The sequence below is a fragment of the Asterias amurensis genome, chromosome 15 (genome assembly GCF_032118995.1).
Source record: "Asterias amurensis chromosome 15, ASM3211899v1".
Classification (NCBI taxonomy): domain Eukaryota; kingdom Metazoa; phylum Echinodermata; class Asteroidea; order Forcipulatida; family Asteriidae; genus Asterias; species Asterias amurensis.
The window spans coordinates 8115841-8132490 of NC_092662.1; the positions used below are offsets into that span (position 1 = coordinate 8115841).

The following is a 16650-nucleotide window of genomic DNA, read 5'->3' on the forward strand; positions in this document are numbered from 1 at the left end:
AAATTAAAAAGTTTATTCCCCGTGCGGGGAAAAGGGAAGAGCGGCCATCTTGTTTTTCTAATAGTCAACTCTGGAAATCGCGTTTTGACGGTGCAAGTCGACCAAGTTGAGCATCCTGAACAACTTTCCTGTGTGGAGTCATGCAGAATTCGCAAAACCTTGGGAATTACAACTTTTTGGTGCAAAAGTGACGTCATAATTTGACCAAAAATCGTCGATTACCGCCAAAGTGAAACATTAAATGGGTTCAAATTTGCACCGGCACACTCGGGTGGGGTATCCGCAAGAAGTAATCACGCTAATTCGGCTTTTCGGGAGCTCGAAAATTAAAAAGTTTATTCCCCGTGCAGGGAAAAGGGAAGAGCGGCCATCTTGTTTTTCTAATAGTCAACTCTGGAAATCGCGTTTTTACGGTGCAAATCGACCAAGTTGAGCATCCTGAACAAGTTTCCTGTGTGGAGTCATGCAAAATTCGCAAAACCTTGGGAATTACAACTTTTTGGTGCAAAAGTGACGTCATAATTTGACAAAAAATCGTCGATTACCGCCAAAGTAAAACATTGATTGGGTTCAAATTTGCACAGGCACACTCGGGTGGGGTATCCGCAAGAAGTAATCACGCTAATTCGGCTTTTCGGGAGCTCGAAAATTAAAAAGTTTATTCCCCGGGCAGGGAAAAGGGAAGACCGGCCATCTTGTTTTTCTAATAGTCAACTCTGGAAATCGCGTTTTGACCGTGCAAATCGACCAAGTTGAGCATCCTGAACAACTTTCCTGTGTGGAGTCATGCAAAATTCGTAAAACCTTGGGAATTACAACTTTTTGGTGCAAAAGTGACGTCATAATTTGACAAAAAAATCGTCGATTACCGCCAAAGTAAAACATTGATGGGGTTCAAATTTGCACCGGCACACTCGGGTGGGGTATCCGCAAGAAGTAATCACGCTAATTCGGCTTTTCGGGAGCTCGAAAATTAAAAAATTTATTCCCCGTGCGGGGAAAAGGGAAGAGCGGCCATCTTGTTTTTTAATAGTCAACTCATGAAATCGCGTTTTTACGGTGCAAATCGACCAAGTTGAGCATCCTGAACAACTTTCCTGTGTGGAGTCATGCAAAATTCGCAAAACCTTGGGAATTACAACTTTTTGGTGCAAAAGTGACGTCATAATTTGACAAAAAATCGTCGATTACCGCCAAAGTAAAACATTGATTTGGTTCAAATTTACACAGGCACACTCGGGTGGGGTATCCGCAAGAAGTAATCACGCTAATTCGGCTTTTCGGGAGCTCGAAAATTAAAAAGTTTATTCCCCGGGCAGGGAAAAGGGAAGAGCGGCCGTCTTGTTTTTCTAATAGTCAACTCTGGAAATCGCGTTTCGACCGTGCAAATCGACCAAGTTGAGCATCCTGAACAACTTTCCTGTGTGGAGTCATGCAAAATTCGCAAAACCTTGGGAATTACAACTTTTTGGTGCAAAAGTGACGTCATAATTTGACAAAAAATCGTCGATTACCGCCAAAGTAAAACATTGATGGGGTTCAAATTTGCAAAGGCACACTCGGGTGGGGTATCCGCAAGAAGTAATCACGCTAATTCGGCTTTTCGGGAGCTCGAAAATTAAAAAGTTTATTCCCCGGGCAGGGAAAAGGGAAGAGCGGCCATCTTGTTTTTCTAATAGTCAACTCTGGAAATCGCGTTTTGACCGTGCAAATCGACCAAGTTGAGCATCCTGAACAACTTTCCTGTGTGGAGTCATGCAAAATTCGCAAAACCTTGGGAATTACAACTTTTTGGTGCAAAAGTGACGTCATAATTTGACAAAAAATCGTCGATTACCGCCAAAGTAAAACATTGCACTGTAAAAAAATTGGGTAAAATATTGCCCAACTTTTTACCCAACTAAGGGCGAATAGTGAACTCCTCCAACTTTTGGGCAAAATATTACCCATTCAAATTGGGCAAACTTTTTGCCCATTACTTGGGCAATCAAACTTATCCCAACAGTTGGGCAGTATCTTTCACCAACTTATTGGGTAAAAACTATTTAACCATAAGATGAGCACAATTTGCCGCCCAACCGTTGGTTAAAATTTAACCAGTTATTGAGTAAATATGTTCACCCATTTAATGGTAAAATTGTGCTTAATTCGACCAACTATTGGGTCTATTATTGTCTACAGTTGGTCATTTTATAACCGCTATAATGATAGATTGCTGTCCAACCCTTTGCCCAATGTTGAGCGAGGTTGTTCAACTGTTGGTAAACTACGCCATTGACATACAGAAAACAAACCTGACAACAATCTTGATTAAATCGATGATTTGATTTATTGCACTTAATTTGTAAAATCACATACTTCAAAACCGCAACAAGTTCAAACAGTTTACTTAAAAAATACTCTTTCAAAATTATTTATTTGAAATGTTTGTATCAGGCCTATTTCAGTTAGAGTTATCCACTATGCATCTTAATTTTGCAATCAATGAAATGTTTTGCAGTCCAAATCAAGGTTTATCTCTTGCAATTACATAATAATTTTGTTTTGACAAACAAGTCAATCACTCTCCTTCAATAATAATATTTGAAGGTAAAACTTTGTCGCAACAATATTTTAAAACTTGTAAATATTTTCAAAACTTTTTAACAAAACAAATTTAAAGCAAAATAATGATAGAAAAATACATTCTATGAAATTGGAACCAGGACCCAATTTCGGCTCTGCTTATTGTCAGCAAAGAATTGGCGCTTATGGCGGAAGCAGGGAATTCTGCGCTTATGTCAAGCGTATCTCACAGGTTAGTAGGGAATGTTTGCTTGAGGCTACTAGGCATTATTTGCTTACACACAACTAGCGCAGAACTTTGGCGCTATCACAGTAAACATATAATGGTGATTGTAAGCGTAGAACTCAGCGATAAGCAGAGCCATAAAAAGGGGCCCTGGTTGGGCCCAATTCATAAAACCTGCAAGCACAACAAATTTGCCGAGCACAAATTTCTTTTTGTTTAGCAAGAAAAAGTTACCAGCTAGAACACCATACAGTTATCATTGCTGCGACTAACCCAGTCATTTCTTGCTAAGCCAAAATATTTGCTAAGCAGAATTTTCAGCAGTGTATAGGCTAACCAAGAGGTAACTTTCAAATTAAAAACAAAACCTCTTTTTAACATTTACACAACTTTATCGAAGTAACTTTAAACTAGTATTTCAGAAGTAATTTTTTACTGAAGCAGTGAAAACATCACATGCACAGTAATTTTACTTGAACAACAAAACAGTTATAACCCTGATCTCCTCTTTTTTATACAAGCAAAACTTGTAACACAGTGTGGCTAAGGCGTAAGTGTCTTGTAGGAAATAAATGCACGTAAGGCCCTCATTGTGTTTGACTCCTTTCTCCCTTTGAGTGCCTGCTTGAACACAAATGACTGAAAGAAAGACCACAGCCCTTTGCAGCTGTCTTGATAACTACAGTCCAACACAAAGTGTAGTTTATAGCAAATGTCCACAGCTTTCAACAATGAGGACTGTGGCAGAGCTTGCTTCTCCACTATGACGAAGATGTCTGTTGGTTGAAGTTCACTTACGTCTCGATGCAATGCCAGTATGAATGGTTGAGGGCGCTTCTCTGAATCGATTTTCTTCAAGTAGGCTGGGATGTTAGTTATATCCTGCAATAACATTTAGAAATTAAAAAAATTAGTTTAAATATCTTAAATAGTATTCATAAATACCTCAGACAGTTTCGCTATTCCTAGTGGTGGAGAGCACTTCACGTGGGGGTGTTTAAACGGTTGATAATGACCAGCTGGAGCTCTGTTTATAACCGGTTGTTTTCGGATACTACGCGCTAGTCTTGGTGCAAGACGTTTCTTGTTATGGGCGATGTCGGTGAGTTGGCCGTGATGTGTGTGAAAGGAAAACGAGAACGTCTTGCACCAAGACTATACGTGCACGAACAAAACCGGAAATTGTAGAATGTAGAAAATAGGCGTCTCAGTCATAACAATGCAATACACGAACGTACAGAGCTCAAGCACGTTGGAAACGGATAAGTTTTACACAGTTTCTTATTTTATTACACCTTTTAACCAAAAAGGCATTATGAATGAGATTAAAAGAGCAGTGACTCGTTCTTTAACGGCCGTTTAAAACCTTCAGGCCTCGGGACTTTATCACACGGCAACGACCCTGCCTGTTTTAAACGGCCTTTAAAGAACTCATTGCTACCCTTTTATTACCTTATTAATATTCATTGACACACCATTTTTCGGTATTTAAACAAAGTGCCAGTTTCATGGTACATGTACTCCATATTACACTATCCTGCACTTGTACCATTCTGTGCAGTGAGTTACTATTGCACCTTAATAATGACAACACTTTTCACCCACAACGATTATGAATACACAACTATCACTTTCATTAGATAAACGAGTCAGTCTAGAGGACTATTAAGACCAAAATTTACAAAAAAAAACTTTGACTGTTTCGGTCTGAAAATTAGACAGGGGTCACATAAATGACAGATAGCATTGTGATCAAAGGAGAAGACTTTGAGGTTACTAATCAGCTATCAGAACTGTACTTACCGGTTGGGTATCAATAAATGCTTCTCGCTTAGAAGCATTGCTGGAGGAACATCTGCCACCTGCTGCCTTTCTCTGTCCCTCAAAAATAAGAGGCAGGAAAAATAGGGACAAGTTGGTTTGCTGATCTGTGTAGAGACAATACAAAAATAATATGTATAAGGTTTGTGTTTTAATTCTGTGTACCAATGCTTGGCTATGTCATATTATCATACCATAATTTTATTTACCAAGTATAAAATGATGGCGTGAGGGTCAAGTTAAAAAGTAATGATTAACAATGATGACATCAATTACCCCTTTCTTTACAGGTTTGGGCGTTGACTCTGGCCTATTAGACTCCTTCTGCCTGTATGAAGCCCTATACCAAAAGCACTTATAAAAATAACTGACAGAATTTGCCCAGATCCAAGCCATGGTTTAAAAAGGGCCTTACTAGATCAAAGGGGTTGCATAACTTTTTTTTTTGCCGTATACTATTTCCTTATACTTTAATCTGATGTAAAGGTAGGTAAAAACAATTGCATTGTCTGCATGTAGATGGAAAATTGTTTTTAAAACATTCACATTGAAAGTTTATCAAATTTACATTTTACTGAGGGAATTTTGAATCTCGAGGGTTGGGACATCTTATTTGGGGTACGTGCCCCCCACCCCCACCCCACCCACTCCCCTACAGTTACACCACTGAGATCATTCCTTGCTCTATGGTCTAATGTACTGTATGTGATGGTATAAATGCTACCTTCAGACAGAGTTGCATAGTCACTGCACGTTAGTTGAAGAACTTCCTTCCATACACTGCAATGCTGTATCCCAAACTCTATGATGCTGCTTTTTATAGATGTCCAGTTGTCCATTAGTCGATCTGCATGATCAGGATACATCATTTTGTACTCCTCTTCAATCTATGACATTAATTAGAATAAACAGTCCTTGAGTTTTTTATTAATCTTAAATGATTTATCCTGTACTTCAATATATGCAGAATGACAACAAAAATGAAAGGGCTCTATGATCTTTTTTCATAAAAATCACCAATAATGAACAGTTGGTAGGTTTTAACACACATTGTATTACCACAAGGCAATTTAAACTATCTGTAACACACAGGGATATACGCAATTTGATGAAATGGACCAACAGTCAACTTTTCTGTTAAGGGTTCTTTAAAGTTTGTTTTAATTACTATTCATGCTTACCATCCCTTCATCCAACAGTCTTGGATACTCTGCAATGATTTCTCTGACTGTTCTTGCTTTGTCGTTGATCCACTCCCTTCTGTACTTCAAACTTTCTCGCATGTAGTCAATCACCTTGGTAGCTGGTTCTGTATTGTCCTTCAACCACTGGATCTTGTCTTTAGTAGAATCAGACATCTCAAGAGGTTCCACATCAGGGTCAGCCTCTGCTCCACTCTTAGCTGTTACTATGAATGAAAGTCAATAGCAATTGCAAATTTATGTGTAATCACTAAAACTGTGTTTGGTGGTTAAGCATACTATGGTCAATTTACCTCAAATTGTTTTGGGGGGATGCCATAGAATGTGTGAATCAACAAGGTTGTAAGGGTATTTAATTTGAATGTTTCAAGCTGCATCTTATAAAAATGACAAGTCCCATTTTCCAGTGCTGGAGGTGTCAAGACTGGTCTCAGACTCAAGACTGTCTTGAATCATTTTAATTGTGTACTCGGACTCAGATTTGGTCTTGGATTACAATGACTCGAACTCTGCTGGTGTGGACTTGAACAACAGCACTGTCAGTTTCTTAAACACAAATTTGAGTTTAAATTTTTCATTTTGCAGAAAAGTACATGATGAATTCAAGTAAGACTTACTTTTCTCTGAAGCTTTAGTAGACAAGCCCCTCTGAATCAGTTGTTTGCGAACATAACGAAGATGTTCTTCAAGGTATCCAGAGGCAGGACATTTGCTAGCTCCTTTTGTATAGAATGCTTCCTAAAAATAACCAATTCATATCTCAGTGTGAATATTTAAATATAAATAAACCAAGTGGTAGCTTAAAAGAGTAAGTTTGTTCTACCTGTTCAGATTTTCAAAATAAAACAGAAATACCAAAGTAAAAGTGAAACGTGAGTACTTACATATCCAGTGATCCCCTGTGGGTCTTTCAGTTGTGGAAACACCGTGATGACACTGTCAGCAAGAGCACTTTTCACATATGCGCTTGGACTGCAATTAAAATGGAACAGATATTGTAGACTTACATGTGTTTATGCTGCTACTAACAACTAGTAAACTAAGAAAAGAAATTGCAGTATGAATCAAGTGAAACTAAATCAATAACATGTTAAGTTCAAATAGTATGTAACAATAGGTGCACACTGGTTTGCAGCTATAAAACTTGTGACACATACATGTAACATGAATGCCAAACAATTGGCACATGGTTTTACACAAACAACATAAAGGTACAGTAGCAAAAGCCAAGAACTTGTATTTTTTAGCCCAAATATAACTTACTTTTTCCCATGAGTCTCCATGAGGTGTGAAACAAGAATGCTCACAAGATTATGCCGCATCTTTTTTGACAAAAAACCATGTGTCCTGATGTGCTGTATCACATTTTGCCCTCCAACTGTATTGTTGAGAATATTCTTGACATCCTGAAATCAACAAATTAAAGGTGTTACTCATTTTGAGTAAATCATGTGTGCTTTTACTGCTTGCACTTATACTTAAGCTCAATTCAACTAAAAACAACAAAACAAAAAAGTGTCTCCATCTTTGTTGCCCTTTATTTGAGTTATTTTATACTTTCTTTACAGAAAAATGCATATTCTTGCTACAATACTCTTTATTTTCCCATGATTATACTTACAAACAAGCACTTCCTCTGACGTTTGGCAGGTGCCATCTGTGACGAGGGGAAAAGTGTCTCTGTTGACGAGGCTGAATCTGAAAAAAGGTCGGGTTGTGTAGACACTGATCCTGAACTGTTCAGGTCCGATTGTTTGAATGAAGCCGATATCCATGATCCAACATCAGAACTTTCTTGAAGAAGATTAATGGGAATGTTCAAGACTTCCTTCTGCTGAAACTACAAATAACAATATATAACAACAATTAAAATAGAAAACAACAAACAAAAATTATTCAATTTACATGTATGTGACACCCCCCCCCCCAAGAAAAAGGGGGGAAGAAAAAGGGGGGAGGAAACAGTGTTTCTGCAAAAGTTGGTAATTCCCTCACGTATTAGACTTGACTCAAGTCCCAATCCCGTGCCATCCCCAGAAAACTACTGTTTTGTGATGCTCTGCATTCCAAAACCTGTTCCGCATGCGGGACAGGAATCCCGTGCCATCCCCAGGAAACTACTGTTTTGTGATGCTCTGCATTCCAAAACCTGTTCCGCATGCGGGACAGGAATCCCGTGCCATCCCCAGGAAACTACTGTTTTGTGATGCTCTGCATTCCCAAACCTGTTCCGCATGCGGGACAGGGACTTGACGATGTCGCAGTCGCCTGGTATGTAAATATTTTCACTTATGAATAATGTAACATTGTTATGTGATACGTTTGGACCAATCAAACGCACCCAAAGGTTTCTAAGCAAACCATCACCTTTTATTTGATTGACAACTGACACAAGCTTTTTTCGCAGATGACCAATAATTGCCTGAACTAACTCTTCAGTTTCATCAATGACCCTCTGAATACTAGAGTAAGGCACAGAAGAAGCCTTTAAGTCAGCAATGAAAAATGATGCAGCTTCTAGAATGTCATCTTTGTTCATCGATGGTGACTCATCATCACTCTCTAAATCATCAGGTTGATCATTATCTGCAGGGTAGTTTAATTGGCTACCGCCTGCATCATCTTCATGTAAATCAAGGTTAGCATCTGCTTGATCATGGGAGTGCTTCAATATAATATGGCGTTTATATGATGACACATGTGTAAATGTCTTTAGACATCCCTCCTGTCTGCATGTGATGTATGTAGAAATACCACACTGCACATTGTGGATATATTTTAAATGAGTAAACAGTTTATTAACTCCACCATCAATGACATTAAGACACCTGAAACAAATCATCTTGACTCAATAACTTACATGGACCTTCCAATTTTGCATGAACTTTACTCTTAGCCCAATCTGCGGTATCAACTGCTTTATGTCTTCTTCACTGAGAAATTGCAGAGCTTCTGCATCAATGTAGTTTTCTGTTAAATAAAATGTAAAAAAAAAATCATCTAGTTATCATGATGTAAAACAGTTAAATAAATTTGGGCATATGACATCCTGTTACATAAAATAGTTACAATAATGGTAACTTCCGGCGAGGGTCGAACCTCGCTGAGTGTTACAATTATTGCAACTAGATTGAAAACAGCTTGTAACTACAAAGTTTTGTTTTACTGGTATGTAGATTATCAACTGACACCAGCCTACCGTTTTAACTCAAGACAGCCTGCCTGCCAAGTGTTGTACATGTACGTGTATAAATTAGTGGCAGATTGTCACTGCTTTGAATAACCACACCTATTCTTTTCACTTATCATTGGGGCAGAGATTGACAAAAATAAAAGGATTGCCAAAATGTATACAATAAAACATAACAATCAGAATAGGTACAGACAACTTCAAACTTGATTTAAATGCAAGTGACTATTCTATTCTAATAACTTGCTCAATGGTTTAGTTATAATGTATAGGCCTATATATGGGCAGCCGGCCTAAATGCTTATTAAAATTAATGATGATTCATGTGGAAACCTGGTCATTTTGGTTTAATCAAATCTCCAAGTAGCATTCATTACAACTTTAAAATGAGCAATAGCAGCAACACAAGCTTCAACAAAAAAGCTCAATATGAAACCGATGTCAGTGTGTAAACACTCACTCAGTTGCAACTAGGACTGGTCGACTGGTATAGTGGTTGTATTCATTCTTGCATTGTGGTTCTCTGCTAACGTTCATGCACTACACTATTTTTACACACGTACATACATGTACATCCATGTACATCCCATGCGCATCGTACACAAAGACTTCAGAGTCACATCGGCCATGCACAATCGAAGTCTCGATAAACACCTCGCAAAACTTTTGAATAGGAATGTATTTATTTGATTGTTATCACAGACAACCCCACTGAGCATTTAGAAGTAATGACAAGATTAAACTTACCTGCAAATGTATCTTTTAGCTGGGAGACACCCCACTCATCAAGCATTTGGTCCACCATGACGATGTCTGGATGTGATGATTCCGTCGTGTGCACGCCGCGTCCACATGTCCTAGATAGAGACCAACTTATGGTCGAAAAGTGTTGGTTGTTTACCCAATGGCCGAGTCTTTTGATACTGGTATACCCAACTTTGAGGCAATCAACGTATAGTTGCCCATAGTTTGGTTAAAAGTTTATTTGGTCCGGTTTTTAACCATTTATTGCATAACAAATGACCAACTTCGATGACTCTTAGAACAACAAAATTGTATGTTTGTCTCAGAGACAAAAAGTACCCATTATTGGATAAATATTTACCAACAAATGCGTTATTAAGTTTACCCAACACTACAGTTACCCAATATTTTTACAGTGTGATTTGGTTCAAATTTACACAGGCACACTCGGGTGGGGTATCCGCAAGAAGTAATCACGCTAATTCGGCTTTTCGGGAGCTCGAAAATTAAAAAGTTTATTCCCCGGGCAGGGAAAAGGGAAGAGCGGCCGTCTTGTTTTTCTAATAGTCAACTCTGGAAATCGCGTTTCGACCGTGCAAATCGACCAAGTTGAGCATCCTGAACAACTTTCCTGTGTGGAGTCATGCAAAATTCGCAAAACCTTGGGAATTACAACTTTTTGGTGCAAAAGTGACGTCATAATTTGACAAAAAATCGTCGATTACCGCCAAAGTAAAACATTGATGGGGTTCAAATTTGCAAAGGCACACTCGGGTGGGGTATCCGCAAGAAGTAATCACGCTAATTCGGCTTTTCGGGAGCTCGAAAATTAAAAAGTTTATTCCCCGGGCAGGGAAAAGGGAAGAGCGGCCATCTTGTTTTTCTAATAGTCAACTCTGGAAATCGCGTTTTGACCGTGCAAATCGACCAAGTTGAGCATCCTGAACAACTTTCCTGTGTGGAGTCATGCAAAATTCGTAAAACCTTTGGAATTACAACTTTTTGGTGCAAAAGTGACGTCATCATTTGACAAAAAATCGTCGATTACCGCCAAAGTAAAACATTGATGGGGTTCAAATTTGCACCGGCACACTCGGGTGGGGTATCCGCAAGAAGTAATCACGCTAATTCGGCTTTTCGGGAGCTCGAAAATTAAAAAGTTTATTCCCCGTGCGGGGAAAAGGGAAGAGCGGCCATCTTGTTTTTCTAATAGTCAACTCTGGAAATCGCGTTTTGACGGTGCAAATCGACCAAGTTGAGCATCCTGAACAACTTTCCTGTGTGGAGTCATGCAGAATTCGCAAAACCTTGGGAATTACAACTTTTTGGTGCAAAAGTGACGTCATAATTTGACCAAAAATCGTCGATTACCGCCAAAGTGAAACATTAAATGGGTTCAAATTTGCACCGGCACACTCGGGTGGGGTATCCGCAAGAAGTAATCACGCTAATTCGGCTTTTCGGGAGCTCGAAAATTAAAAAGTTTATTCCCCGTGCAGGGAAAAGGGAAGAGCGGCCATCTTGTTTTTCTAATAGTCACCTCTGGAAATCGCGTTTTTACGGTGCAAATCGACCAAGTTGAGCATCCTGAACAAGTTTCCTGTGTGGAGTCATGCAAAATTCGCAAAACCTTGGGAATTACAACTTTTTGGTGCAAAAGTGACGTCATAATTTGACAAAAAATCGTCGATTACCGCCAAAGTAAAACATTGATTGGGTTCAAATTTGCACAGGCACACTCGGGTGGGGTATCCGCAAGAAGTAATCACGCTAATTCGGCTTTTCGGGAGCTCGAAAATTAAAAAGTTTATTCCCCGGGCAGGGAAAAGGAAAGACCGGCCATCTTGTTTTTCTAATAGTCAACTCTGGAAATCGCGTTTTGACCGTGCAAATCGACCAAGTTGAGCATCCTGAACAACTTTCCTGTGTGGAGTCATGCAAAATTCGTAAAACCTTGGGAATTACAACTTTTTGGTGCAAAAGTGACGTCATAATTTGACAAAAAAATCGTCGATTACCGCCAAAGTAAAACATTGATGGGGTTCAAATTTGCACCGGCACACTCGGGTGGGGTATCCGCAAGAAGTAATCACGCTAATTCGGCTTTTCGGGAGCTCGAAAATTAAAAAGTTTATTCCCCGTGCGGGGAAAAGGGAAGAGCGGCCATCTTGTTTTTTAATAGTCAACTCATGAAATCGCGTTTTTACGGTGCAAATCGACCAAGTTGAGCATCCTGAACAACTTTCCTGTGTGGAGTCATGCAAAATTCGCAAAACCTTGGGAATTACAACTTTTTGGTGCAAAAGTGACGTCATAATTTGACAAAAAATCGTCGATTACCGCCAAAGTAAAACATTGATTTGGTTCAAATTTACACAGGCACACTCGGGTGGGGTATCCGCAAGAAGTAATCACGCTAATTCGGCTTTTCGGGAGCTCGAAAATTAAAAAGTTTATTCCCCGGGCAGGGAAAAGGGAAGAGCGGCCGTCTTGTTTTTCTAATAGTCAACTCTGGAAATCGCGTTTCGACCGTGCAAATCGACCAAGTTGAGCATCCTGAACAACTTTCCTGTGTGGAGTCATGCAAAATTCGCAAAACCTTGGGAATTACAACTTTTTGGTGCAAAAGTGACGTCATAATTTGACAAAAAATCGTCGATTACCGCCAAAGTAAAACATTGATGGGGTTCAAATTTGCAAAGGCACACTCGGGTGGGGTATCCGCAAGAAGTAATCACGCTAATTCGGCTTTTCGGGAGCTCGAAAATTAAAAAGTTTATTCCCCGGGCAGGGAAAAGGGAAGAGCGGCCATCTTGTTTTTCTAATAGTCAACTCTGGAAATCGCGTTTTGACCGTGCAAATCGACCAAGTTGAGCATCCTGAACAACTTTCCTGTGTGGAGTCATGCAAAATTCGTAAAACTTTGGGAATTACAACTTTTTGGTGCAAAAGTGACGTCATCATTTGACAAAAAATCGTCGATTACCGCCAAAGTAAAACATTGATGGGGTTCAAATTTGCACCGGCACACTCGGGTGGGGTATCCGCAAGAAGTAATCACGCTAATTCGGCTTTTCGGGAGCTCGAAAATTAAAAAGTTTATTCCCCGTGCGGGGAAAAGGGAAGAGCGGCCATCTTGTTTTTCTAATAGTCAACTCTGGAAATCGCGTTTTGACGGTGCAAATCGACCAAGTTGAGCATCCTGAACAACTTTCCTGTGTGGAGTCATGCAGAATTCGCAAAACCTTGGGAATTACAACTTTTTGGTGCAAAAGTGACGTCATAATTTGACCAAAAATCGTCGATTACCGCCAAAGTGAAACATTAAATGGGTTCAAATTTGCACCGGCACACTCGGGTGGGGTATCCGCAAGAAGTAATCACGCTAATTCGGCTTTTCGGGAGCTCGAAAATTAAAAAGTTTATTCCCCGTGCTGGGAAAAGGGAAGAGCGGCCATCTTGTTTTTCTAATAGTCAACTCTGGAAATCGCGTTTTTACGGTGCAAATCGACCAAGTTGAGCATCCTGAACAAGTTTCCTGTGTGGAGTCATACAAAATTCGCAAAACCTTGGGAATTACAACTTTTTGGTGCAAAAGTGACGTCATAATTTGACAAAAAATCGTCGATTACCGCCAAAGTAAAACATTGATTGGGTTCAAATTTGCACAGGCACACTCGGGTGGGGTATCCGCAAGAAGTAATCACGCTAATTCGGCTTTTCGGGAGCTCGAAAATTAAAAAGTTTATTCCCCGGGCAGGGAAAAGGGAAGACCGGCCATCTTGTTTTTCTAATAGTCAACTCTGGAAATCGCGTTTTGACCGTGCAAATCGACCAAGTTGAGCATCCTGAACAACTTTCCTGTGTGGAGTCATGCAAAATTCGTAAAACCTTGGGAATTACAACTTTTTGGTGCAAAATTGACGTCATAATTTGACAAAAAAATCGTCGATTACCGCCAAAGTAAAACATTGATGGGGTTCAAATTTGCACCGGCACACTCGGGTGGGGTATCCGCAAGAAGTAATCACGCTAATTCGGCTTTTCGGGAGCTCGAAAATTAAAAAGTTTATTCCCCGTGCGGGGAAAAGGGAAGAGCGGCCATCTTGTTTTTTAATAGTCAACTCATGAAATCGCGTTTTTACGGTGCAAATCGACCAAGTTGAGCATCCTGAACAACTTTCCTGTGTGGAGTCATGCAAAATTCGCAAAACCTTGGGAATTACAACTTTTTGGTGCAAAAGTGACGTCATAATTTGACAAAAAATCGTCGATTACCGCCAAAGTAAAACATTGATGGGGTTCAAATTTGCACAGGCACATTCGGGTGGGGTATCCGCAAGAAGTAATCACGCTAATTCGGCTTTTCGGGAGCTCGAAAATTAAAAAGTTTATTCCCCGGGCAGGGAAAAGGGAAGAGCGGCCATCTTGTTTTTCTAATAGTCAACTCTGGAAATCGCGTTTTGACGGTGCAAATCTACGAAGTTGAGCATCCTGAACAACTTTCCTGTGTGGAGTCATGCAAAATTCGTACAACCTTGGAAATTACAACTTTTTGGTGCAAAAGTGACGTCATAATTTGACAAAAAATCGTCGATTACCGCCAAAGTAAAACATTGATGGGGTTCAAATTTGCACAGGCACACTCGGGTGGGGTATCCGCAAGAAGTAATCACGCTAATTCGGCTTTTCGGGGTGGCTCGAAAATTAAAAAGTTTATTCCCCGGGCAGGGAAAAGGGAAGAGCGGCCATCTTGTTTTCTAATAGTCAACTCTGGAAATCGCGTTTTGACGGTGCAAATCGACCAAGTTGAGCATCCTGAACAACTTTCCTGTGTGGAGTCATGCAAAATTCGCAAAACCTTGGGAATTACAACTTTTTGGTGCAAAAGTGACGTCATAATTTGACCCAAAATCGTCGATTACCGGCAAAGTAAAACATTGATGGGGTTCAAATTTGCACAGGCACACTAGGGTGGGGTATCCGCAAGAAGTAATCACGCTAATTCGGCTTTTCGGGGTGGCTCGAAAATTAAAAAGTTATTCTCCGGTCAGAGAAAATGGAAGAGCGGCCATCTTGTTTTTCTAATATTTAACTCTGGAAATCGCGTTTTGACGTTGCAAATCGACCAAGTTGAGCATCCTGATTAACTTTCCTGTGTGGAGTCACGCAAAATTCGCAAAACCTAGGGAATTACAACTTTTTGGTGCAAAAGTGACGTCATTATTTGACCAAAAATCGTCGATAACCGCCAAAGTAAAACATTGACTGGGTTCAAATTTGCACAGGCACACTCGGGTGGGGGTATCCGCAAGAAGTAATCACGCTAATTCGGCTTTTCGGGGTGGCTCGAAAATTAAAAAGTTTATTCCCCGGGCAGGGAAAAGGGAAGAGCGGCCATCTTGTTTTCTAATAGTCAACTCTGGAAATCGCGTTTTGACGGTGCAAATCGACCAAGTTGAGCATCCTGAACAACTTTCCTGTGTGGATTCATGCAAAATTCGCAAAACCTTGGGAATTACAACTTTTTGGTGCAAAAGTGACGTCATAATTTGACCAAAAATCGTCGATTACCGGCAAAGTAAAACATTGATGGGGTTCAAATTTGCACAGGCACACTCGGGTGGGGTATCCGCAAGAAGTAATCACGCTAATTCGGCTTTTCGGGGTGGCTCGAAAATTAAAAAGTTATTCTCCGGTCAGGGAAAATGGAAGAGCGGCCATCTTGTTTTTCTAATATTTAACTCTGGAAATCGCGTTTTGACGGTGCAAATCGACCAAGTTGAGCATCCTGATTAACTTTCCTGTGTGGAGTCATGCAAAATTCGCAAAACCTAGGGAATTACAACTTTTTGGTGCAAAAGTGACGTCATTATTTGACCAAAAATCGTCGATAACCGCCAAAGTAAAACATTGACTGGGTTCAAATTTGCACAGGCACACTCGGGTGGGGGTATCCGCAAGAAGTAATCATGCTAATTCGGCTTTTCGGGAGTTTGAAAATTAAAAAGTTTATTCCCCGGGCAGGGAAAAGGGAATAGCGGCCATCTTGTTTTTCTAATAGTCAACTCTGGAAATCGCGTTTTGACGGTGCAAATCGACCAAGTTGAGCATCCTGATTAACTTTCCTGTGTGGAGTCATGCAAAATTCGCAAAACCTAGGGAATTACAACTTTTTGGTGCAAAAGTGACGTCATTATTTGACCAAAAATCGTCGATAACCGCCAAAGTAAAACATTGACTGGGTTCAAATTTGCACAGGCACACTCGGGTGGGGGTATCCGCAAGAAGTAATCATGCTAATTCGGCTTTTCGGGAGCTCGAAAATTAAAAAGTTTATTCCCCGGGCAGGGAAAAGGGAAGAGCGGCCATCTTGTTTTTCTAATAGTCAACTCTGGAAATCGCGTTTTGACGGTGCAAATCTACGAAGTTGAGCATCCTGAACAACTTTCCTGTGTGGAGTCATGCAAAATTCGTACAACCTTGGAAATTACAACTTTTTGGTGCAAAAGTAACGTCATAATTTGACAAAAAATCGTCGATTACCGCCAAAGTAAAACATTGATGGGGTTCAAATTTGCACAGGCACACTCGGGTGGGGTATCCGCAAGAAGTAATCACGCTAATTCGGCTTTTCGGGAGCTCGAAAATTAAAAAGTTTATTCCCCGGGCAGGGAAAAGGGAAGAGCGGCCATCTTGTTTTTCTAATAGTCAACTCTGGAAATCGCGTTTTGACGGTGCAAATCGACCAAGTTGAGCATCCTGAACAACTTTCCTGTGTGGAGTCATGCAAAATTCGTAAAACCTTGGGAATTACAACTTTTTGGTGCAAAAGTGACGTCATAATTTGTCCAAAAATCGTCGATTACCGCCAAAGTAAAACATTGACGGGGTTCAGATTT

At 40.1% G+C, this 16650-nt stretch overlaps 1 protein-coding gene across 1 annotated transcript; it reads right to left on the reverse strand.

Annotated features, from left to right (window-relative positions):
• Positions 1-2323: 2323 nt before the first annotated feature.
• Positions 2324-10036, reverse strand: LOC139948192 (uncharacterized). Its single transcript, XM_071946257.1, has 10 exons — positions 9752-10036; positions 8675-8784; positions 7436-7654; positions 7078-7220; positions 6699-6786; positions 6432-6552; positions 5794-6020; positions 5337-5499; positions 4595-4719; positions 2324-3673 (listed from the first exon to the last, which is right to left on the reverse strand). The coding sequence occupies exons 1-10, from the start codon at positions 9807-9809 to the stop codon at positions 3335-3337; spliced, it is 1593 nt and encodes a 530-aa protein (XP_071802358.1). The 5' UTR covers positions 9810-10036; the 3' UTR covers positions 2324-3334.
• Between the last annotated feature and the right edge of the window lie 6614 nt (positions 10037-16650).

What these genes read in the sequence shown, in the direction of transcription:
- LOC139948192 (XM_071946257.1), bottom strand. Translation starts at nt 9,809, where the DNA reads ATGGTGGACCAAATGCTTGATGAGTGGGGTGTCTCCCAGCTAAAAGAT. An exon ending in TGCAAAATTGGAAGGTCCAT is followed by an intron (nt 7,655 to 8,674) that starts GTAAGTTATTGA and finishes TGTTATTTGTAG; the next exon opens with TTTCAGCAGAAGGAAGTCTT. An exon ending in TACTAAAGCTTCAGAGAAAA is followed by an intron (nt 6,021 to 6,431) that starts GTAAGTCTTACT and finishes TTTCATTCATAG; the next exon opens with TAACAGCTAAGAGTGGAGCA.